This window comes from Megascapheus bottae, chromosome 3 (assembly GCF_031878675.1).
Source record: "Megascapheus bottae isolate mThoBot1 chromosome 3, mThoBot2.hap1, whole genome shotgun sequence".
Taxonomy (NCBI): Eukaryota; Metazoa; Chordata; class Mammalia; order Rodentia; family Geomyidae; genus Megascapheus; species Megascapheus bottae.
Window position 1 is genome coordinate 13,137,984 of NC_143511.1, and position 24,990 is coordinate 13,162,973.

Sequence of the window (24,990 nt, forward strand, 5' to 3'; positions counted from 1 at the left end):
AATCCAAGGGAACTCAATTTCACAATTTCAGCAAAATATTTTACATGCCTGCTCCCATCTTGCTCATTCTTTAAATCCACTTTGGTCCTAGTCTGTAATACCCACTCTCTGTGACTATCCCAAATAATGTTCCCCTCACCCAATCCACTCTCATCACCCCTTCTATTTGGAGATTCGTTGTTTCCTCTTCTATTTCTGGCAGCACAGGGCTTCACACATAGGGTCTAGTGCTTCCCATGCAAGACCAAGTGCTTTATTTTCAAATGAAGTCCCATGTTTTTGAAACTGCCAAAAAGAATTTTTTTTGCCTGTTCTGGGACTTGAACTACAGACCTGAAAGCTGCCCTGAGTTTCTTTTGCCCAAGGTTAGCACTCTACCACCTGCACAACAGTGTTTCTTCTGGCTTTTTCTGTTACTAATTGGGAATATGAGTCTCATAGACTTTCCTTCCTGGGCTGGTTTGCGCTGCAATCTGCACAACTCAGTCTCCTGAGTAGCTAGGAATACAGGCCTGAGCCACCAGGGCCTGGCCCAAACTCCTCTTTTCAAAAAAGTATCACATTTTTGCCAAGGTTAGCATTAGACCATGAAACTCCTTCCTACACCTCTCACCTAGTGGTAGCTTATCTCCCTAGCAAGCATAAGGCCCTTTCAAACTATAACGCTTCCAAAATGGACAAATAAAAGAAACAGACGATGTAGCATGAGATGCAGTTAAACACTGCATTCCTTTTTCTCTACTATATAAAAAGTACAATGTATAAAAGTTCTGACCCTTTTGTTGCACATAAAGAAAATTCTTTCCTTATGCATAACTCACTGTCATTCATATTCACACGATGGCTTCACTCATGGACGGAACACCTAGTCATCTGTCCCTGGTGGCAGACCTCAGGGAGCAGCCTCCAAGACTGACTAATGCATTAACACATCGAGACAAGGAAACCAGTTCCTTGAAGGACCAACAGCCTTGATTTACTCCTAGCACTTAAGTCTCAGGGCACTCATCCTTCAGAATTACCAGGTTCTGCTTTCAGCTGGTCAGTCTACATAGCACACTGGCATATGGAGCAAGGAGAGATGAAGATAACAGAGACCAGATAGGTGAGAAATAGCAGGAATAGCTTCCTATTTCAACCTAATTTTAAAAGTTGCAAATACGTGATGAAAAAGGATAAGCTTAGGGGTTGGTGGTGTGGCTCAGTTGGTAGAGCACCAGACCATTTGTGGAAGCAACAGGTACCAAGCTCCAGTCACAGTCTCAGATAAAAAAGAAGAGAAACAAAGATAAGCTTAGAGACGATCCAGTAATAAAATCTTAACCATCTCGACAATAAAAGCCACAAAAGAAACTCTGCAGATAGAGTTAAGGCACTTCAACTGCTAATGCTTCTGCTAAGTAATGACATGCTTTCATCAACTTTGCTTTTGTAGTTAATTGCCACCAATCAACATCCCTATGCCCTTCCACAAGAGAAGATACAATGTTTCCCCAAGTTTGGTAGAAGTTTAGCTTAGCGTACATTAGACTACAAATGATAACAGAGTGGTTGCGAAGGTATCATTTCATTTCTTCCCATACCTACATTTTTTAAAAAGCACACTTAAAAGATAATGACATGCATAAGCACATGATTTTATATGTACATATGTATGTAGACACAGAGAGAGAGAGAGAGAGAAAGAGAGAGAGGGGGGGAGAATATTGTCAAAGTACTTTACAGTTTTGTAGGAAAATAGAACAAGACCAGTTACATCTGTTTTTAAAAGTGAGGAAAGAAGCTGAGATCTGAAGATCACAGTTCAAAGCCAGCCTGGGCAGTGAAGTCCATGGGACTTTTATCTAAAATTAACTACCAAAAATCCAGAAGCAGAGCTGTGTCTCAAGTGGTAGAACATGAGCCTTGAGCACAAACGCTCAGGCACAGTACTCAGTCTCTGAGTTCAAGTCCCAGGACTGGCACACGCATGCACATGCACAAGAGGGATGGGAAAGAGTGATGGAGTGAGTAATCAAGATATGTAAGCATATGTGGAAATGGCATCCTGAAACTCCCTTGAAAAACCTAGTATTTGCTGATAAAATTATTTCTGTATGTGCTGGTATTGAACTCAAGACTTCACAGTCTAGCTTGGCTTTTTTTGCCTTTTTTTGCCACTGGAGCCATACCTCCACTTTCAGCCTTTTTTTCTGGTTTGTTGGAGCTAAAAATCTCACAGAAGTTTCTGTGATCCTCTGATCTCAGCCTCTCGAGTAGCACCTGGCTAGCAATATTTTTAAGCACTTTTAGGCCAGGAGCTTGACCTATTATTGGTAGAGTGCCTGCCTAGCAGGCACGAAGACCCAGGTTCAATTCCTTGGTACCACATACACTGAAAAATCCAGAAGTGGTGCTGTGGCTCAAGTGATAGAGCTCTAGCCTTGGGAAAGCTCAAGGACAGTGATGAGGCCCTGAATTCAAGCCCCAGGACTGCCACAAAAGGCACTTGAAAACCTTGGCACTGATGGCTCACATCTGTAATTCTAGCTACTCAGGAGGCTAAAGATCGTGGTTCAAAGCCAGCCTGAAAAGTCTTTAATTCATCTCAAATTATCTATCCAAAAGCCAGATGTGGCGGTGTGGGTCAAGTGGCAGACTGCTAATCTTGAACACAAGACCTAAGAGACTGTACCCACACAATAAGATGAAGAAGAAAGAAGGAAGAAAAGAGGAATGAGAAAAGAAATAGGAAGAGGAGAAAGAAGAGGAGGAGGAAGAGAAAGAGGAAGAAAGGAGAAGGAAGAGGAAGAGAAAGGAAAAAGAAAGAAGAAGAAGAAGAAGAAGAAGAAGAAGAAGAAGAAGAAGAAGAAGAAGAAGAAGAAGAAGAGGAGGAGGAGGAGGAGGAGGAGGAGGAGGAGGAGGAGGAGGAGGAGGAGGAGGAGGAGGAAGAAGAAGAAGAAGAAGAAGAAGAAGAAGAAGAAGAAGAAGAAGAAGAAGAAGAAGAAGAAGAAGCAGCAGCAGCAGCAGCAGCAGTAGCACTACTTAAGGGTTGGAAGCATGGCTCAAGTGATGGAGCCCTTGACCTATAACCAAGTGCAGCGATCTGAGTCAGTTCCCATACACAAAAAATAAAAGCACTTAATTTCCAAAGATAATAACAAAGTCAATTTTACCTTCCTAATGAAGAATGACAATGGAGTTCCGTATTTTAGACAAAGGCCTGGACAGCTGCAGCTATACAGTGGCTCTCACTGTTGGCAGCTTTGCCAACATAGCCAGCCTGAATGCAAACATAGCACTGGCCACTAGAGGCCAGAATGAGACAGTCCTGGCCTCTGAGACCTTTTCCTATTCCACATGAATAGATTACAGACTTGCAACCTCAGTAATGGCACCAAGGCAGCCAGTGACAGGCCATCAAAATGTATTTCCATATCCTCCTGCAGAGTTTTATTCTATATTCACATCAGTGAGCCAACAAGCACTGACAGAACAATAACTGTCAGCAAGAGTCTGACACTTCACTAAGGTCTCAAACAGGTACAAATGTGGAACTATAATAGGAAAGAGGAAAGAAAAAGAGCAGAGAGGACACGGGCACTGACAAGAGGGAGCCTCTATACAAATGTATGTCTGATAAAGGAGCCAGAAGAGGAGAGCAGAGGCATAGGCAAGGGAAATACTTCTACCATCTTGGACTGGAGCTGAACTCTGAGCTAGCCATACCATGTCCATCAGAGGGACTGGTCAAATGCAAGTATTCCATTCACAATGTGGAATATAGCTCAGTCACCTTAAAAAGGGAGAAGACAGGCGAGGGCAGGAAAGATCGCTAAGACACTTATATTTAGGTAGTAGATACTATGTATTTTAATGATGGCATTTATATAAATTTGTTAAGGTACACACAGATACATAAAATTATACAAAAATGTGTTTTAAATCTGATAGGCAAGCCAGGTGCAATGGTTCACACCTGTAATCTTAACAATCAGAAGGCTGAGATCTGAGAATCTCGGTTCAAAGCCAGCCTAGCACTAAAGTCCGTGAGACTCACTTCTAATTTTCTGGTGGTTAATTAGAGGTAAGAGTATCATGGACTTTGCTGCCTGGCTGGCTTTGAACTGTGATCCTCAGATCTCAGCATCCTGAGTAGCTAAGATCCACTGGCACCTGGCTCTCTAACATTTTTTTCCACGTGACTAAAATTTTTTATTTGACTACATTCTGAACCATGCGTAAGCATGACAGTCTCTCTTATTTATTAAACTTTGGAAATACAAAACAAAAACAAAAAGTCAAACAGCCTGTAAAGAACAGTGAAACTCCAAGGAGAGAGCACTCTGCACTTGACTGTGGGATAAATAGCCACTCTCTCCCTTGGGCCACGTCCTCTCAGTTCAGGTCATTAAATACAAACGTGTCTGCAAAGTCACTTCTTTACTTCTCCGAGGTCCTCAATGCTGTCATCATCCACCTCAGGCCACTTTTCCTGAATGAAATAGATGTTTGCATCAATGAAGTCCCCCTAAATGATGATTTCCTCCTCCCCTGTGACTGAGGCACTGCAGGAGAATTTCTGAGCAAAAAAAAAACTCTTTGTGCTTCTTTAAGATCAATTTCAAAAGTTGCAAGGCCACACACTCTGGTCACACATTTCTTCTTTGCTCTAGGAATTTTTGCAATAGTAACTTTTTGTGGTACCATCTTCTTTTTCTGTTTGATTTGACCCCTTCCACCCCTCTTTTGTTTTTTTCTTTTCCTCTTCTTCCCCTATTGTTCCTTGACCTTCAGGAATTCCAGTTTCTTGTCTGGGTGAAATTTCTCTGTGGGTAGTGAATAGACTCCACAATAAAGGACGAGGAGTGGATAATCCGCATCTGACTTGGCACTGACCCTCGGATCTCCCTGGATGTCAGCACCTCTGGATTCCAAAACGTCAATAGCATTTCACATACCCAGGGGGTCACACAGCTCCCCCCAGCCTCTGCTCCCGCCGGAAATGCGGAAACGGCACATGCAACTCCTCTTTCCTGCCAAGGACGCCGGGGTCTAACATATTTTTTAAAGAAATTTAACTACAAAAGTCATTAAAAGAAAGCAGCACTTATATGAAATTTACGAAAGATCAGATTTTATGTGTTCTAACCTGAAAAACAAATGTGGGATAATACACATTAAATAGTTTGAGTTAGCTATTTTACAATCTATATGTGCACATATATATATCAAAGTAGCATATTGTACAGCTTAAATATATACAGTTTTACATGTTAATTGAAAACAAACAGTCCACTTCTCAATGGCTCATATTCATACTCATAGGTATGGATTGAGACCTGGAGGATAATGATTTGAAGACAGATCAGGCAGAAAAGACTGCAAGACTTTTAAGCAGCAAAATTCCAGACTGGAGGTATGGCACAAATGGTAAAGCACCAGACAAAAGGAAAAAAAGCCAAGAGAGAGTAGAAAGTCCTGAGTTCAAACCCCAATATGGACACAAAAAATTAAAATAAAGAACAAACAAGCAAATAGAGACACCAAGTACTGAAACATGAAAGATGAAAGGTAACTCTTCAAGTTAGCAAAATCCAAGTTTATATGCACATAACATATTCCAAATATATATATATATGACAAATCAATGGAAGATGGCAATCCACTAAAAATGCAGATAGCTTCCCCAACACAATCAATGTACAGCTGTTTATTCAATAAGTAAGTACTGAATGTTTGCTAAGTACAAGGCACAGTGATGATTCCTGGGAAACTAGTTTGCCCCTACCCTCATAGACCCTCATTTCAGTTATTTATTACATTTTAGATTAGTTCTGAAAAGGAAAAAAAAGTGCCTTGGGAGCAAATAGACAAGTAAACCAGAATGATTTTGAGGGATGTTGATGAGAGTTCAATTAGGGGCTAAAATTCAAGTCCCAGGAGTGAGTGTGACTTTGGTAACCGAAGCACTGGCAGTCGGATAGCACTCCACATTAGCAAGTACCAAGGAAGAAAAGGCAATGTGCTAGATGAGTGTGTAAGTCCCTATGACAGGAGAAAGGACAATGACAGGCATGGGTACAACTACTCTGAGATCCAAAGAATGTGTTAATAAGGTCAATCTTTCTTCTAAGGGTAATGACAATCTATCACAGAGGGCCTAAGGTGTTTGAAGTAAATATCTTCCAGGACACAATGACAATGAGGAGTGCTTACAGTGGACAGGGTGGATGATGTTTCAGTCCTCCAAGGAGATGTTAAGAAGGGAAAATGAAAATAGTAGACATAACCTAATCTTTAATAAGGGAGACAAAAAAATAGAATGGAAGAAAGACAGCTTCTTCAAGTGGTGCTGGCAGAACTGGCTAAGCACCTGCACCTAAACTAAAGTTGGATCCTTCTTTGTCCCCCTGCACCAGGATTAACTCCAAATGGATCAAAGACATGGAGGTAAAAGCAGGTACACTGAAAACTTTACAAGAAAGAATAGGAGATACACTAGGTCTCCTTGGCACAAGTTGAAACTTTCTTAATAAAACACAACAAATCAGAGAAAGTCTGGATAAGTGGGACTGCATTAAACTGCAGAGCTTCTGTATGGCAAAGGTCATAGTTAGCAAATTAACTAGAAAGGCTACAGAGTGAGAGGAGATCTTCACTAGCCATACAACAGACAAAGGCCTCATATCTAAAATATATCAACAGCTCAAAAAATTGAATCACTCCAAAACTAATCTCCAAAGAAACAACCATCCCATTAAAAGATGGGCCAAAGACTTAAAGAGAGTCTTCTCTGAAGAAGAAATAAGAATAGCCTATAGACCCATGAAGAAATGCTCCACATCTCTGGCCATAAAAGAAATGCAAATCAAAACAACTCTAAGATTCCATCTCATTCCAGTTAGAATGGCCAGGATCAAGAAATCTAATAACAACAGATGCTACAGGGGATGTGGCCCGGAGGGATCACTACTACACTGTTGGTGGGAATGCAAACTTGTTCAACCACGATGGAAAGCAGTTCTTCAAAAGACTAAACATAGAACTCCCCTATGACCCAGCAATTCCACTCCTTGGCATTTACCCAATCTTCCAGAAACAAGGACATACTAAATCCACTAGCACAACAATGTTTATTGCAGCACTATTTACCATAGCAAAGATATGGAACCAACCCAGATGTCCCTCAGTTTATGAGTGGATCAACAAGATGTGGTATTTGTACACAATAGAATTCTATGCTGCTATCAGAAAGAATGACATTGCCCCATTTGTAAGGAAATGGAAAGGCTTAGAAAAATCATATTAAGTGAAGTAAGCCAGACTCAAAGGAACATAGGCTCAATGGTTTCCTTCATTTGTCGTAATCAATAGAAATCTTGGGCTCTTCTAGCAGAGATTTACAATAGAGCTAAACCTAGACACATAAGGCCATATAGAAAGACACTAAATGAAAGGACCTCCAAGATATAGAAACAAAAGCCATATAATGAATGATTGTTGTCCTTAATGTACTATGTTATCTCTCATCTCTTTTGCTGTCCTTTGGTTATCTCATATTGTTACAGTATTTCTCCTGGTTATCTGATATATTGTATATATTCATATTTGGTTATTTGAAGTTGGATAGGGAAGGGGGGAAACAAGATGAGGGGTGGGGGTGGGGGGAGGGAAATGGGGACCAAGACATGCGAAAGTGTATCAATGTATGTGAAGTAATTCACCTGCTATCTGGTGAATATAATGTAACCCTTCTATTAATTACAATAAAAATATATGAAAAAAGAGAAAATAGTAGCTATATCAAACAATACTTGGTAGGTAAAAATTGACTGTGGGAGATGGACCAAATCAGGAAGATATAAGAGTCATAAAAGGCTTTGGATTCCAGTCTGGGCATTTGGTTGCACAGAGGTGTTATATACACAGATGACACTACACATGAAAATGGCAAGAAGTCTGATGAATGCAGTTTCCACCTGTCAGGTCTAAGAGCCTGTGAATCATTCCCGGGGAAGGCCAACTACAAAGGTGTCGGTATATGTATGCATTTCAAAGCCCATCTGAATGCAAGATGCAAAAGTCAAGCCTTGCTCCTGTGCTTATAAGAGGTCCTAAGACTTTTAGATTTCCCATATACTTTTTTAAATATTTTTATTGTAATTAATAAAAGGGTTACATGATATTTGCCAGATAGAAGGTGCATTAATTCACATACATTGATACCCTTTCACATGTCTTGATCCCAAAAACCTTACCCCCCACACCCTCATCTTGGTTTTCCCCCTTCCCTATCCAATTTCAAATAACCAAATACAAATATATCCAATATATCAGATAACAAAGTGAGATACTGTAACAATATGAGATAACCAAGGGACAGCAAAAGAGATGAGAGATAACATAGTACATTAAGGACAACAATCATTCATTATATGGCTTTTGTTTCAATATCCTAGAGGTCCTTTCACTTAGCTTCATACTATATGGCCTTATTATCAAGGTTTTGCTCTATTGCAAATCTCTGCTAAGAGAGCCCAAGGTTATGACAAATGAGGGAAACCATTGAGCCTAAGTTCCTTTGAGTCTGGCTTACTTCACTTAATATGGTTTTTTCTAAGTCTTTCCATTTCCTAACAAATGGGGCGATGTTGTTTTTTCTGACAGCAGCATAGAATTCCATTGTGTACAAATATCACATCTTGTTGATCCATTCATCAACTGAGGGACATCTAGGTTGGTTCCATATCTTTGCTATGGTAAATAGTGCTGCAATGAACATTGTTGTGCTAGTGGATTTAGTATGCCCTAGTTTCTGGATGGTTGGGTAAATGCCAAGTGGTGGAATTGCTGGGTCATAGGGGAGCTCTATGTTTAGCCTTTTGAGGCACTGCCATACTGCTTTCCATCGTGGTTGAACAAGTTTGCACTCCCACCAACAGTGTAGCTTATGGGTACAGTACTGGCTGAGCCAGTGCAAGGCCTTGGGTTTCATCCCTAGTCACAAATAGATAAAGGCATATGGAAATTTTTGTGATTTGGAATATAAAAATAAGTGACAAAAGGAAAACTGAGAATGACTCTACAAACTACGAAAAATTGAAACTTAGCTACTAAAATGATAATTTGTGAGGGAGGATGAAGTTATATTTTATCATGGCCTTCGGTTTTCTTTTCTTAGCAGTAGTAATCTCAGTATGAACTTCTCAAACACTTTTGAAATCAATTCCAAAAAATACTCGAAAGAAAACCCACATCATTCTGAACATTTATAGATATTTTTATGTGAACAAGGTATTATTTGTGTAAAAAATTAGTTACAGAGAAATGTGTACTGCTTTAGATTATGTAAGTAATCTAGAGATGATTTAAAGTATGAAAGGTTGCAAAGGACTTAAAGTTCTATATAATACCAAGGAATGGCTATTTAAATTTTGTCACCCACCAAAATAAGCTCTTTTAAGATATGGATAATTTGTGTTGCCAGTGTGTAATATATATATATATATATATATATATATATATATATTAAGCACCAATTTAGTTGACTAATTAGTCAACTATTGTACTAAAAAGATACCTTTCAATAAAATCAAGCTATGAAAAAAAGAAAAGAGGCCCTAAGAACCAAGCAGAGGACAGCTTTCTATTACAGAACTGACTCATAACTGGATAACAAAGAGAGTTTACAATGATAAGTGTAATTTCATAAGTTTTATTTCAAGTAATTAAGACATTCACACTTCCCAAAGAGACAGGATGATAAAAAGAAAAATAGATCTATGTCATAAGGCTTTAAAAATGTCATGCTATCATGATTATTGTGTTAGATGGACCTTTTCACTGTTCTGGCAGAACACCTCAGAGAACAGTTTAAACGAAGGAAACACCAAGTGCCGTTGGCTCATTCCTATCATTCCAGCGACTTAGGAGGCTGAGATCTGAGACTCTCAGAAGTCAGTCCTGACCAAAAAAAAACTCTGCGAGATTCTTGAAGACAGGACCTGGGCACTGTCCTTGAGCTTTCTTGTGGCTAGCACTCTACCACATGAGCCACAGAACCACTTCTAACCTTTTCTGTGTGGTATTGAGGAATCAAATCCAAGGCTTTGCGCATGCTATGCATGCAGCATTCTACCACTAGACCCCATCTGTGAGACTCTTATCTCTACTAAACTACAAGAGAAGCCAGAAGTGAAGCTGTGGTTCAAGTGATAGAGCACTACTCTTGAGGAAAAGAAGCTCAAGAACAGCACTCAGACCCTGAGTTCAGAAGCCCCAGAACTGGCATTAAAGGCCTGAGGATCAATGGAATAGAAACAAAGACCCAGAAATGAATCCTCAGGTCTATGGCCACCTAATCTTTGGGAGCCAAAAAAATAATTAGATGGAAGAAAAGCAACCTCTTCAACAAATGGTGCTGGCATATTTGGTTAAATACCTGTAGAAAACTTAAGTTGGATCCTTATATGTCACCCTGTCCCAGAATTAATTCCAAATGGATCAAAGACCTTGAGGTGAAAGCAATATCTGGAAAATTTTACAGGAAGGAATTTCCTTCTTGAAGCTGCCCAATATCCAGATTGTCTATAATGCCACAAAGTTGAGAAAACCAATTCCGTATTTCAATAAACTTTTCTTAGGATGGTAAGATTTGCTGGACCAGAGATTCACAGTAGAATGTGGAAAAAGATTTCCCCTAAAGTATGCAAAGTCCTTAAATACAAAGCTTTCAAGCTTTCCTTTCCATTTTCCTAGTCCCCTACTGTGTGTGTATGCACCTGTGTGTGGAGTTTTGTTGTTGTTTTTCTCAAGGCTAATGCTACACCACTGGAACCACAGCGCTACTTTCAGGTTTTTTTCTGTGTGGTTAGAGGTAAAAGTCGAGAGGATTTTCCTACTTAGGTTGGCTGTGATCCCCAAATCTCAGCCTCCAAAACATAGCCAGGATTACAGGCCTAAAACACCAGTGCTCAGCTTCAAGTCTTTTATCTTTCAAGATCAGAAATTTCTGTTCATCACTTGTCAAGAACTGGCTAGGACAAGCGCCAATGGCTTGTGCCTGTAATCCTATCCACTTAGGAGGTTGAAATCTGAGGACGAAGGTTCAAAACCAGCCTGGGCATGAAAAGTCCCTGAGACTCTAATCTCCAAATAACCACCAGAAAACTGGACGTGGTGCTGCGACTCAGGTGGTAGAGAGCTTGCCTTGAGCTTGGACAGCGCCCAGGCCCTACAACCAAAAGAAAGAAAAAGAAAGAAAGGAAGAAAGAAAGAAAGAAAGAAAGAAAGAAAGAAAGAAAGAAAGAAAGAAAGAAAGAAAGAAAGAAGGAAGGAAGGAAGGAAGGAAGGAAGGAAGGAAGGAAGGAAGGAAGGAAGGAAGGAAAGAAAGAAAGAAAGAAAGAAAGAAAGAAAGAAAGAAAGAAAGAAAGAAAGAAAGAAAGAACTGGCTAGGTCTTTGATGTCTACTTCCATGTTTCCTTAACATTTATAACATCTACTCATTCATTCACTCACTCACTCATTCACTCACTCAGTATATGCTTATTAGAGAAATTTTCTCAGGATTTAATGAAAGCCATGATTTTGGATCATATTCCCCAGCAGCAGAAAGTGAACTAGGATGTCACTGACAGATAACATAGTGAGAGAGTGTTATGAAACAGGAAAAAAAAAACAGAACAGAGCAGAGCAGGTGAAGAAACATAGCAATGGTCATTTCCTAAGTCATTACTGGATAACAAAGAGGATTTACAATGAAAAGTGTAATTTCATAAGTTTTATTTCAAGTAATTAAGACATTCACACTTGCCAAAGAGGATGAGAAAAAGAAAAATAGATCTATGTCATAAGGCTTTAAAATGTCATGTTATCATGATTATTGGGATCTGTAGGGTGACAATAACACCATACAGGCCATTCTCTTAATGGGAAGAGGCAGGGATTATGCTCCCACAACGAGTCAGTGCTGGACTCTCTGGCCACTGATGGAAGCAAGAGGTATGGAAACTGATGTTAGTGCAGGATGCATGAATGCTATGAAGTTCTGCCACTCAGTATCAGTAAGGTTTAGTGGCAGCAGTGCTAGAAAAGAACATGTTGTCTCTTTAGTTTCTTCTCTGAGTATTGAAGGAGCTTCCCCCTGATTCTGAAAGGGTCATCATAGAATCTGGGGAAACACCCTCTCACTAATACCCCTGTAGTTTCCATCTGGACACACATATGTACACAAATATATTCATCCAATTATCCCTCTTTAAACAAAACCCAGGTGCCCATGGCTCATGCCTTTAATCTTAGCTACTATGGAGGCTGAGAACTGAGGATCACAGTTTGAATCTAGCCCAGGCAGAAAAGTCTGTAAGACTCCAACTAAACACAAAAGGCCAGAAGTGGAGATGTGGCTCAAGTGGTAGAATGCTGAGTACAAAAGCTCAAGGACATCACCCAAGTCAAGAGTTCAAGTCCCAGGTCTAAAAATCAAACAAAACAAGATAAAACAGAAAATCCAACAGAAGAAGACAGTTGGTCTTTGGTCATATTCCCAAAGGACTTTTCATTCATGGAGAACACAGTACAGTACAGGACAGGCAAGGAAGCCTTGCTAATAACAAGCTGAGTGTCAGCAATTCTAATCCACTGGTATAGCTGCCTGGCTATAAAGCAAGGCTGTGGGCTAGTGGACTTTTCTCTGCATGTGTGCAGTACTGGAACTATGTGGGACTTCTCTCTACATGCTCACATGAGCATAGGAACAGAGCCTAGGACTACAGATATCTGTGTGTCTCGTCCTCAGCCACAAGAATGTGTGGAATAAAACCCTGGCTGAAGCTAGAGAGCAAAGAAGGGACACTTGTCCTCAAGGCAGGGTACTTGCTCCTGTATAAATGACAGGACACTCTGTCTGGCCTGAGCTGCTTTTACCCCATTACAGGAGATCAAGTACGAGCACCAAATAGTGCAGTAAGTGATAGTCTTTGGGGTTTAAAAAAAATCATGACCTGAGACTCTTATCTCCAATTAACCTCTAGAAAATGAGAAGTGGGGCTTGGGTCAAGGGTAGGGTGGTAGCCTTGAGCTGAAGAGCTCAGGAACAGCACCCAGGCAGAATTCAAGCCCCATGACCCACAAAAAAAAATCTTGACTGTGGATTAAGATGCACTTTACTCCTACGTTTCCTTGAAAACTCTTCACACAACTACTTAGTTATTCAAACTACAAAAAGAAAATTATGAGAACTTAAGAGAACAGAGGACTGAACATATAGGGACAGAGTTTGGAAAACCATGTGTAATGAAAGTGGTAAGGTGCAGATAACCTGAGGGCTAAATATCAGAATCTGTGGAAGACAATTGATTCTTGGACATGAGCTAGGTGATAGAACATATCTTTTCAACTTCGTATTAGGACAGAATACTCATACAGGAGACTGCAGCTCCATGTTCCATATGAATGATTTGTGTGGCTAGCTTTTTCACTAAACCTCTGATATTTCTATTTTGTCCTGACAAGGTCTAAGAGAATCCATTCCTTAACACACTGTAAATCAGGCTTGTTGGAGAGAATGGCATAACTTTATGAAATGGGTGTAGTCTACGTCTATAGTTTACATAGAATTAGAAGCCGGGCCACAATAATGAAAGACAGAAAAAAGTAGAAATGTGTTAGAGTGGGTATAACATAGGAAAAGCATAAGTGAAATGAACTCCAGAATAGGGAAGCAAGAGACTTCTCCTTGTAGTTGTTATTTTTAATGGACTATGTGAATTATTTCTTTACTTTTTTTCTCTTTTTCTTTTTTCTATCCCTTCAGGTTTATTCTCTGTTGATGGTGTATCTAACTTTGATACCTAGTGTATTGTATATACATTTATTCATTTATTTCCATCAGGAAAGGAGAAGGGAAAACAAGATGATGAGACAAGGGAGGAACCAGTAACAGAAGTGATAGACAATATTGGAAATGTACTCTACAACTTGGGAGGAGTGGGAGGAGGAAAAGTGGGAGGAAAACATGGGAAGGGGTAACAAGGTTCAAGAAGTAATGTACTAGCTAATTGAAAGGACCTCCAGGATATTGAAACAAAAGCCATATAATGAATGATTGTTGTCCTTAATGTACTATGTTGTCTCTCATCTCCTTTGCTGTCCCTTGGTTATCTCGTATTGGTATAGTATCTCACTTTGTTATCTGATATATTGAATTTATTTGTATTTGGTTATTTGAAATTTGATAGGGAAGGGGGGAAAACCAAGACGGGTGGGGGGTGTGGGGGGGAGGGAAATGGGTACCAAGATCTGTGAAAGGGTATCAATGTATGTGAATTAATGCACCTTCTATCTGGCAAATATCATGTAACCCTTTTACTAATTACAATAAAAAAAGAAGTAATGTACTCATAATCTCATGAATGTAACTGCAACCTCTCCACACGTCTGATAATAAAATCAAAGAAAAAAAGTACAAAAATATTCCTACAGATGAAAAGTCTGCATTTGTTTTTCAAATGATGTGTGTGGGTGTGCCAGGACACACACACACACACACACACACACACACACACACCCATGCACCCACACACGTGCACACGCACACACACATGCATGCACAAGAATGCTTAAAGTTATAATTACAGATTTTTTTGCCAGTCCTGGGCTTGGGCTCAGGGCCTGAGCACTGTCCCTGGATTTTCTCAAGGCTAGGGCTCTACCACTTGAGCCACAGCACCACTTCTGGCTTTTTGCTACGTATGTGGTACCAAGGAATCAAACCCGGGTCTTCGTGCATGCTAGGCAAGCGCTCTACCACTAGGCCAAACTCCTGGCCCCATAATTACAAATATTTATCTATCACTTTTATTGTTCTGTAATTTGAGTCATTCCCTATGAGTAAAAGATGAAAGGCTGTTTAAAACTTTACAATTTGTCAGTGACTTTTCAGTTTGCGCATATTAGTAAAAGGGAAGAGCAATCTATAGATATGTCAAAATATAAGCCGAAATTGGAGATAATATACCAGATTTTAAAAGCAGTAGCATACACAGGTTCCCAACAGGAATATCTTGGTCACAGGTGAACTAATAGGAAAACTCCCTTGGGTAAATACACAACATGAAGAGTAGAAGATGGGAAATGGAGCAGCAGCACAGTTAGGTAGAGAGCTTTGCTGCCTGGCTGGTCAGCTGGGCTGTGGGCACACCCTCTTCTGACTGCCCCTCCCCCACCCTCAGAAACCTTCTATGACTTACCCATGCTCTGTGATGCAGGCCTGGGATTATAGTCAAGGCCATGCCCTCTGAGGATTCACTTGCCTCTGGCAGTCATGCGATTCAGATCATGGAGAATATTCTCCATGAGCTTTGGCTCATCCCTCTTAGATACTAACACTAAGTACACCCTTCTGGGTGTTTTGCTATTATTACTTCTTCTATACATGTGCTACCTTTTGCTGAAACCATCAGTACCAGCAATTCATCGTAAGAGACACATCCCAAGGGTAAGGAAATAGGGGAGAAACCCCTCTGTACTGGTGTTTCCCAAGGGCATCTTGTTAGAAATTAGAGAGAGTTCTATTTCCTGAGTATGATGTACTCATGGGGGGAAGGGGATTGAAGCAAGGGTTGGAGGGTGAGAACACACCCTCTGAGACAGAGAAGTCTGCTCTGGTGGCTTACAGCCATCCAGTGGTTTCTAACCTTGTGTAAAGTAACGAGTCTGTTTCACAGAGACATCTGACACTGAAAATCAAAGCAGATGAAGCAATATCACCGTTGTCTTTGCTGACAATTGAGCTGAGTCCCACCTCCATCTCAGCTGTCCAATCATGCAGCTTTCTTTTGGCCAGGAAGCTCGTGAGAGCAGTACTGATCTCTATGGTCCTCAAAGCTGCTGGGCCTGGACCTCAGGCCCCTAGGGTCTAGTATCCTCTGAGGAAGCATACTTTTGACATATCTATAGCCTGCTTTTCCCTTTTACTAATATGTACAAACCTTGAAGTCTTTCTGCACTCAAAAAAAGTAGCCCACTTCCAAGTTTTCCAGAAATTTCAATTGAAAAAAAGTTAATCAATACAAAACAAATTTCTCTTAATCAAATGATTAGTAGATATCTGAGCTCCTATCCTTTGTTTCTCCTCTTCTCAGAGACCAACAATATTGTACAGAAAAAGAAGAGGAGAATTTAGAGGTAAGTTTCCTCTTGCTTGATCTGAGCTTCCAGAACGAACCTTCCTTTTCTTTTCCGGAGATAAGTCTGTGAGATCATCAGTTCCTAGAAACAGATTCTAACAGAATGAGGCTCAGAGGAGAGGCTCAAGAAGACAGGACTGAGATGCTTCTCAAAGTCCCTGCTCTGACATCATGAAGGATCTTGGTGGGTGATGGGGTGGGTGCTGCTCAGAAGGTGGCCAGGTGAGATGTGGACAAAGGAGTAAAGAATGTTTTGAGTCACAATACCTGTGGCCTGGTATTGTCCAAAGTGCTTTGCTCCTGAGTCTGTAGTCATGCCTGAGCTTCAGATGCTAGTTTGATAATATATGCAGGTGGTGTGAAACTGAGGCAACATAAATAAGTGAATAATCTTAACATTGCACTTTTGACTTTGTCTATTAATTCTTAGAGTTGTAGACTATTATTCAAAGTAGAGTCCCTATCCTAAGAAGTGATACCCCGTAACATCTCTGTGTTCCTGCTTTTGTTGTACATAAACCACATCCTGATTTTACAGGACGGAGACCTCTGAGAAAAAAAGCTGAGGAGGAGAAGCTGCTTTCTGTGGTGTCAAGGTGATTGGTCACTTGTTATCCTGTTCCCTTCTTTACCATATTGTATGCAAAATTGGGATTCAGTACAGCAGCCTAAGTCATGGGAGGGATAAACTAATGGCTATAGTTATGAGGATAGGCACATGGAATAGATGTAGAATATTGTAAAGAGGGTAGCTAGATTCAAGAGTCCTCACCCCATCTGCTCCAACCCATAGGCATGCCATACGGCAGCATGCCCTCTATTCCTTGAGGTCCTGGTTACAATTTCGTACATTCTGTTACTTATAGCCTCCTGGACAAGCATCCCAACACTATTCGATTTCGGAAACTGCTATGTCCAGATCCTCTCTGTCAGGTATGCAGCAGGACCGCTGCAGAGGCCAGTCACCTGCTATCTCAAGCATCCATCAAAGTTGCTACCTCATCCGGGTCCCCATTAGTTTCCAAAACTCCTGTGAAAAAGTCATCCACGTCACTGAACACTCCTCTCTCAGAAAACCTAGCAGAAAATGCAATTCCAACCACAACACCCGAGCCTTCTCCAACTCTACCCCCCACAGACTTTCCTAACCAGGTGATCTTCTCACCAGACAATGATCTGCCACCAGAGACTATGTCTCCCTTGGAAACTACATTTCCAGTGGACCCATTACCATCCCAACCACTTGCCCCCACTCCTCCTCCCCTAGAACATCATACTCAGGCAACAGAGCCTATTCTCCAACACGAGTCCACCTGTGAGATACCTGGCAGCCTCTCTGGCTGGTCCACTCATGACCCACTAACCAGAGACACTGGCCCTTCCAGCTTGACAGTGTCAGCGCTGTCCTGCAGGGAGCCAGGTGTGAAGAGCCAGTTAACAGAATGCGAGGCCACGCAGGAATCCCTGGCCCTCCATTCTTCTGAGGCCTCTTCGGGAGGTGTCACTGCACCCTACCACATCGAGCCTGGTAACCTCTCATTTGTCAGTGTTGATGTTCTAACATTCTTGGAGACCCAGATCAAGAAGAGAGGTGGCCTCTTGATGTGGAAAGAAAGGGAAAGCACAACTGATTCTTGTGCCCAACAAGATAACCTAGAGTGCCGACTGAAAGTGTTGGAGTCTGTTGCTGAGCAGCAGGACCTGGCAGTTTCCCTTCCATTTGGGATCTCCAAAGGCAAGCAAGAGGAGCTGCACAAGTATGTGCAGGCCCCAGGTCTGAATCCCTACGAGGACCATTCTCAGCAAAAGTCTATCCAGCTCTTCTGGGGTCTCCCATCTCTACACAGTGAGTCCCTGAGCTCCACTGTCCCTGCCTTAGGTGACTATTCCTTGAAATTTGTCTTCTTCAATATAATCTCTAGTGTCTTCACAGCCCATGAATCTGCAATCATCCCTAATCCTAAACCTCTCCCACTGCCTAATTTCCAGTTTCAAATCTTGCCTGAGACCTTGTGCCAAGATCTTCCAGTGGCCCAGGCCCAGACCCAGATTCAATCTCTACTCCCAGTCCAGCTACCTTCTCCGGAATCCCAACTTAGGGCCTGTGGAGTCTGTTTTCATGGACCACAAAGTGAGACACAGATCCTTACGCCCTCTGAAATTCGTCACGTGGAACATAATATACTGCAGAAAAAGCAAGAGAATGTGTGGGGTTTACCCTCTGTGGTCCAGAGATCTCAGGAAGACTTTTGTTCTCCAGCTCCACAACTTCCATTGGCCAGACAATATTCCAAGGCCAATGTTACAGTGTCCATCCTTCCTGGTGATTTCCCCCTCACCAGTGAACTACGGCAAAAACTAGAGCATCACCTTCGAAAGAGGCTCATCCAGCAGCACTGGGGCCTGCCACGCAGGATCCAAGAGTCTCTGTCACTGATAAGTCCTAGTATAGACATTCCCCAGGGCTCTATGACAGACATTTCCCAGAGCTCTGAGTCTAAGAGCAGTCAGGGACTCTTATGGCTTTCCTCCTTGAAATGTCAGAGCAGTACACATCCAAACTTTGAATCGAGCCAACTTGAAAGCTCCGATAAGAAGAGCTCAGAGATACCCCTGCTAGAGGAGGAAGTGGGGAAGGAAGAGGGACACAATCCACAGACTGACCCCAAAGACCAACTGTCCAGTGTCTCAGAGGGCACTCCACATAATAGTTCAGGGTCTCAGTCTGAGTCAACTTCAGAAAGTTCCACAGGGATTGTGTCAGGAAATGATTTAAGTACCTCACAGGTGAGTCTGCATCAGAAACAACAACAACTCAAGGATGCTCTGGAAGTTCACTGGAGCAAGAAATTTGCAAAAATCAGCGAAGGTCAGGTGCCTAGTACTGAGCACGCTTTATGTCATTCCAACAGCATGCAATTGCCCCTGTGTGAAAAATCCCCTAGCCAAATGAAACTGAGAGATTTGGAACCACTGGTGGGGAAGGACAGCAGTCTGGACACACCCCATAATAGTTCCTTCCCTGATTCTAGCAAGTCAAATATTGTGACAGATAGAATTAAATTTTTTCAAATGAAAACAATGCAATGCCATCCCCAGAATTCCCAGGAATCCATAGAAACAATTTATGTAAAGGAAGGTCCATCCCAGGTCTATTCCAACTCTAAACTTTCCTCCTCATCCACCTCCATTTCCGGGGTGGATTCTAAACTTGGGGTCTCCCAGCCCCTTGGACAAAATTCTTTTGCTAATAGCCAAAAGAAGGTGGGAACAACAAATTCAGCCTCACCTGTGAGCAAGAAAGGACAGGAGTTTCCGAGGCAATCACCTTCTAATACCAACAATGAGTACATTGAGAATCTCCATAGAATGAAGGATGGCAGATGGCCTTTTCTGCGTCCGACATTTGGTGACTTAGAAAAAGTCAGTCTGACACAGTCCACAGAAGACAATATATGCAATCCGAATATGTTCCCAAGGACAGCAGTGGTTGCACCTGATCCAGATGATAAGAAACCAATTTTTAGACAAAGCATACAAAAAACTGATGAAAAAGAGGTACATTCAAAGAAAAATTCCCTATACAATACCTCTAGGGAGACACTCAAGACCAGTGAATTCTGTGATCTATCACAAGCTAGAACCGCCATGACCAACGACAGTAAAGCCTCCCTAGTGACACATATTAATCAAAGCAAAGAACAAAATACCCTTCCCACTAAAAAGACCCCAATGGACACATTGGTTCCCCAATATCCTACGTTAGCAGACTTAAAAATCGGACTTTTCAATGAGTTGAAACTGAAACTGGAGAGTAGAAAGACAGAAAGGGATCTTCAGGATGACCTGCCTCTGGAGTCAGATAACTTGAAAAACATGACTCCAGTTACTTTTAACTCTGATGTCTCCAGTGGGGACATGGCAGCTTCCCTTGTGCTACATGCACAACTGGACAAGACAAAGATCAGCAGGGAGCAGGGACAGAAGCCCTGCACCACTAGTGACCTCCACAAGAGCCAAGGCAAGAATCTGCCACAAGATAACAAGGGTATGAGCCCTGTAACACCCAAATCAAGGGATCTTGGTAGAGGAGATGCAGGGCTCCCTGCATCCCCACCCAGAAAGAGGACCCGCCGTCCTCAAGAGAAAACAGTAAGGGAGACGTCTGGGAGGACATCCCAACTACTGTCACAGAAGGCACAGCCCCCTCCTGAAAACCACTTCAGAAACCACGTGAAACACTTTTTTCAGTGGCTTAGTGCAGGTAAAAATGTCAAAGCACAAGTAAATTCCCTGGGAAAGGGCAGTTCTCCATCATTTCTGCAGGCCAGAAGCCTAAGTAAAGGGAGAGCTGCTATTCCGGCCAACACTGAACATCAGAAAGTACCCAGAGACACTGGGAAAATCCCAGTAGCCAAACGAGGGCAGCGGCTTGGAGTAGATACCACGTGCCCCCAGGAATCCCTTCTGTCTCCCATGAAGTCTGGGAGACTTCAGCAGAAGGCAGACCTAAAGACCCAGACAGATCGAGATCGCATCCAGGGCCAGCAACTCAACAAGAAAGCTTCCTACTCTAAAATGACATGTGTGAAGTCCCGCATGCAAGGAGTTGCTAGTCCTGGACAGAGTTACCTTGAAAATAAGAAGCAGGGCACCGGCTGGCACAGAGAGCCAATGAATACTGTGCTATCTTCTGACCACAGCCAAGTCACAAAGGGAGCCAGCTCTCCACAGCAGACCCACCTGCAGACCTCAAGCACACCAGGTGCCTCTGGCTGCCCCTTCCATTCCTAATGGCAATGTGTTGGGAGTGGTTCCCCACTGAAAGGGAAACTTTTCCTCCATCCTCAGGGACAAAAGTTTCCTTCCTCAAAATAATTCCTTTCCCCCCAATAAACCTTCATTACATTACCTTGTTGTCCTCTCCAATAAATGTCCTTATAGCAGTTCTGTCGTTTGCATACTGTTTTGTGGGTATGGGTTTGGGGTTTATCCCCAGCTAGTGTTTAGGGAAAACGAAAATTAGGTTGTTTCTTTCTGATTGCCCCTATTGTCTCTGAGGAATAGATGGTCCCACTACAGATTCAAGAGAAGTAGATTTTCTACCTCCTAGCTTAACATATTGCCAAATGAATGTCATACTACAATTCCTATTTCCGCCTCCATTAATGGTTCCTTATCTAGAAATGGTAGAGAAATCTTTCTCTACAACTGAGGACCAAAAGTAGATAAATTTTTCAGAACACACTAGTTTACTCATTTCTAATACAAGTGGGCAGTAACTTATTCCACATATATAAAGACCCTGTTGTGGGAGTGTTAAACAGCGTTGCTTTAGGTCATAGAAAAAGAGTAATAGAAAGGTGATATGTGAAAAGATATAAAGGGAGTAAAAACAATGACAGTAACAAAAACTTAGGTACTGTCTGGACATTCTTCCCTAGATAAGTATGATCTTATCAGTCCTACTTCAAGCTTGATGGGGATACTGGAGGGCTTAATGAATGATCTCTTAATGGTAGACTGTACTATGTATGAGGCTCTCTGGGCACTGAACATCTATAGGTAAATCATCAGACATGAAATACCTGCCTTTAGGGAAGGTAACATTAATGGCTTCCATCCATACTTAGGACAACAAGATGTACATTTAGTGGGTAGAAGTTCATCTATCAGGATAAAGTTGCCATCCTTGATCTGGGCTTAGTGGAGCTAGGTCATCTGCATGATCCAAAAACATGAGTCAGATTTTAGAGAACTTATGAACTTGTACAGAACACTTTTATTCTTCAAAACAGTGCACATATTCATGCCAAAAGAAGCTGCAACATCTTATATAGATTTAGACTCAAAACTAGACGGAACTTCCTCCTATGAACTTAACACTTTTTCCAAGAAAAAATGTGCCTTCTTGGCATCAAAATAAATTCTTTCAAAGTCTACAAGGGTCCAGCATTCCTAAGAATACCAAAATGCAATGATACTCTGTTGTTTGCATAATGCCTATTATTTTCACCTAGTCTATACATCTCACAAGGGAACCTCTGGCCAGCACAGGTCCAACCTCAAGAGCCCCTTCCCAGAGTGCTCCTATAGCTGTGCAGCACCCTGGCTTCTCCCTGTAAACATCATGTCCACACACTTCTGTATCTCCCCTCCACTCTAGCCATCTGCCTTCCTCTGGCTGGCAGCTTGGGTTTAGCTCTATTTCTGTTTGGCCAAAATGTGACATGTTGGCTTCACTCTTCTTGTTATTTATGATTTCCAGGAAAAGAAATGGGGAGAAATGTTGTGTTACGTATGCCACAGTATTCAAAACACACTGAAACTGCTTTGTTAAATGGTAACCCCTTTGCACAACTATGTAAAAGTAATCTAAACATAACTGACAAATCCTGGATTTCATTCTCACAAGGCTAGTTCTCTGTCCCACCCTGAGCCCTGCCTGACACTTCCACCAGCCCCTTGATGAGTCTACAAGGGTCCAAAATTCCTAAGAATCCCAAAATTCAATGATATTCTCAGTCATCTGCATAAAATAGCCTAGTATTTTCACATAGCCTCTACATCTCACAAGGGAACCTCTGGCCAGAACAGGTTCTACAACAAGCGCTCCTTGGTAGCCACCCAGACAATAATACCAGTCCACTTGCCAAGGACTGCAACACTACCTCCACCCAACTGCCCCTTTCATTTCCCTACTTTCCAGCACTGGTTCCCATCCTTGTAACCCAAAGCACAGGACTGTGATTGACATGACACATCAAGGAAGACAGTTTTATGTCTGTATTCCCCTACCCCGCTTCTAGATACCTGAGTACCACACCTCCTTGGAGCTGGGATCTGTGTGGCTCTGACAGTTGACAGTGTTAGAGAAGATGCCTAGTGTGTCTGCCTCCATTTAAGCACACCTCTCCATTTAAAAAACAATTTAAGCATACCAGATTTTTTTTTCTTTTGGTCAGTCATAGAGCTTGAACTCTGGGCCTGGGTGCTCTCCCTGAGCTCTTCAGCTCAAGGCTAGCATATTACCACTTCAGCAAGTGTCACGTCTGGTTTTCTGGTGGTTAATTAGAGATAAGAATCTCATGGACTTGCATGCCCAGTCTAGCTTTGAACCATAATCTCAGATCTCAGCCTGGGCTTGAGTTCAGGGCTTGAGTACTGTCCTTGAACTTTCTCAAGGCTAGCACTCTACCACTTGAGCCTCAGCACCACTTTCAGCTTTTTTCTATGTATGTGGTACCGAGGAGTTGAGCCCGGATCTTTGTGCATGCTAGGCAAGCACTCTACCACTAGGCCAAACTCCTGGCCCCAAATATTTTTAAGTTAAAAAAATCGAGGGGGGAGAACTGGGATTGGAAGCATGGCTCAACTCAGTAGACAATGCTATGCTAGACCCTGCTATCTGCCTTAAAACTTCCTAGATTTTTGCTCACCCGTGAACAAAACAATGGTTGGAGAACAGCAGCCTTGGCCCTGTGAATGAGGCACTGGACTGCACACAGGAAGAAGCGGTGAGCTTCTGTTGAAAATTAGTTTTCAGTGTGACTCCATAGGTGTCCCTTTTTGCTCAGATTCAATCTAGAGAGAGTTGGTTGCCCAATTCACTCCAAAGCTAAGGGGAAAACTGGTTCATTTCTTTGGTGCATCTGTTGAGATTAAGAGGTTTGATCGCCAGCCGTGTTACAACAAACATACCCAAAAAGGACTGCCAGCCATGCCCAGGGGACTGGCAATCCAGGCCCTTAGGAGTTGCCAGCCTGGCAGCCTTGTATCCTAGAGCAGGCTATGGGGACAGGTGCTGTGGGGACCCACTATGAAGTCTGGGGAATGCAGAAGGCTCTGACTCAGAAGCAACACCAGCTAAGTGGCCTGAAGGTAAGAGCTCAGAAGCTGAACCCCTTCTCTAGTCAGCATTGGCTCTAAGGACATCCATTTCCAGGATCCCATTCACTGCTACAAACACACACACACACACACACACACACACACACACACACACACACACACACCACTGCAAGCCACCAATGCTGCTGACTACAAGTGGTTTGGGCACCATAGCCCTGGCTCCTGAGAAGAAACACACTCCTTCCTAATGACTAACCATGAACACAGCCAGGCTATGCCCTAAGGGTGAAGGAAATAGGAAAGAAAGACCCAACCCCATCACTCACACTGACATAAAGCACATAAAACACCACTCAGCCTTTGTTTCTGCTCTGCATCCCTCCAGGGCTGTAACAGCCACATCACAGATCATATAAGGCTTCCTACCCATTAGTGAGATCATAGACAATGCTGCTCACCCAAATGGGCCAGCAGGTGGCCATGTCCTGAAGAGGAACTAGGATCCACAGGAAGCCAACTTGCTTCCACTGCTTCCACTCTTCTAACTCTATTGGCTCCATGAACTTGTGCTGTTGAATTGAATAGCAGGAGAACATTCCCATTAACAGCTAGTTGCAGGACAGAACCTAATGGAGCACGGCCTCGCCAAGATTTTGGATTCCAAGCCATCAACTGTCATAGTTGGATACTCCTGCACTGAGGCACCCCACAGACTAGTCTGCTGGGGTAACAGCAAAACACCACAATAAAGACCCTATGGTGAGAGAAGATGGCAGAAAACTAATAGGGGACCAACAGAGCTCTCTCCAAAGCAGCAGTGTTTCAGGGTCCCACCAAATTATCTGAGTCTAGAGAATCACACCAAAGAAGAAAATTATCTGCTTGGTTCATTTATAACATCCATTCCCAACAACGGTGGTTCCTTTTTCTGACTCCTGGCTAGCATTTGAGTGTTTTAAATTGTAGTACT

At 42.2% G+C, this 24,990-nt stretch overlaps 1 protein-coding gene and 1 long non-coding RNA gene across 4 annotated transcripts in view; one reads left to right on the forward strand and one right to left on the reverse strand.

Annotated features, from left to right (window-relative positions):
- Positions 1 to 24,990, reverse strand: part of LOC150064965 (uncharacterized) — a 66,510-nt gene that overhangs the window by 36,192 nt on the left and 5,328 nt on the right. The window contains exons 3-4 of one of the 3 annotated variants that reach the window (XR_016534867.1): positions 21,762 to 21,890; positions 21,082 to 21,168 (exon numbers count right to left, since the gene is read on the reverse strand). The exons of 1 other annotated variant lie outside the window; for it this stretch is intronic. This is a non-coding gene — a long non-coding RNA (uncharacterized LOC150064965). The remainder of the gene's footprint in view (positions 1 to 21,081; positions 21,169 to 21,761; positions 21,891 to 24,990) is intronic. One more of the 3 variants, XR_016534868.1, reaches the window with a different exon arrangement.
- On the forward strand, positions 15,284 to 20,963 carry LOC150064968 (spermatogenesis-associated protein 31D4-like). The gene is made up of 4 exons (XM_090329023.1): positions 15,284 to 15,478; positions 16,125 to 16,167; positions 16,708 to 16,765; positions 17,036 to 20,963. Exons 1-4 carry the CDS (start codon positions 15,305 to 15,307, stop codon positions 20,961 to 20,963), a joined length of 4,203 nt encoding a protein of 1,400 aa, XP_090185149.1. The 5' UTR covers positions 15,284 to 15,304.

What these genes read in the sequence shown, in the direction of transcription:
- LOC150064968 (XM_090329023.1), top strand. Translation starts at nt 15,305, where the DNA reads ATGCGATTCAGATCATGGAGAATATTCTCCATGAGCTTTGGCTCATCC. An exon ending in AAGAAGAGGAGAATTTAGAG is followed by an intron (nt 16,168 to 16,707) that starts GTAAGTTTCCTC and finishes CTGATTTTACAG; the next exon opens with GACGGAGACCTCTGAGAAAA. An exon ending in CTGCTTTCTGTGGTGTCAAG is followed by an intron (nt 16,766 to 17,035) that starts GTGATTGGTCAC and finishes TGTTACTTATAG; the next exon opens with CCTCCTGGACAAGCATCCCA.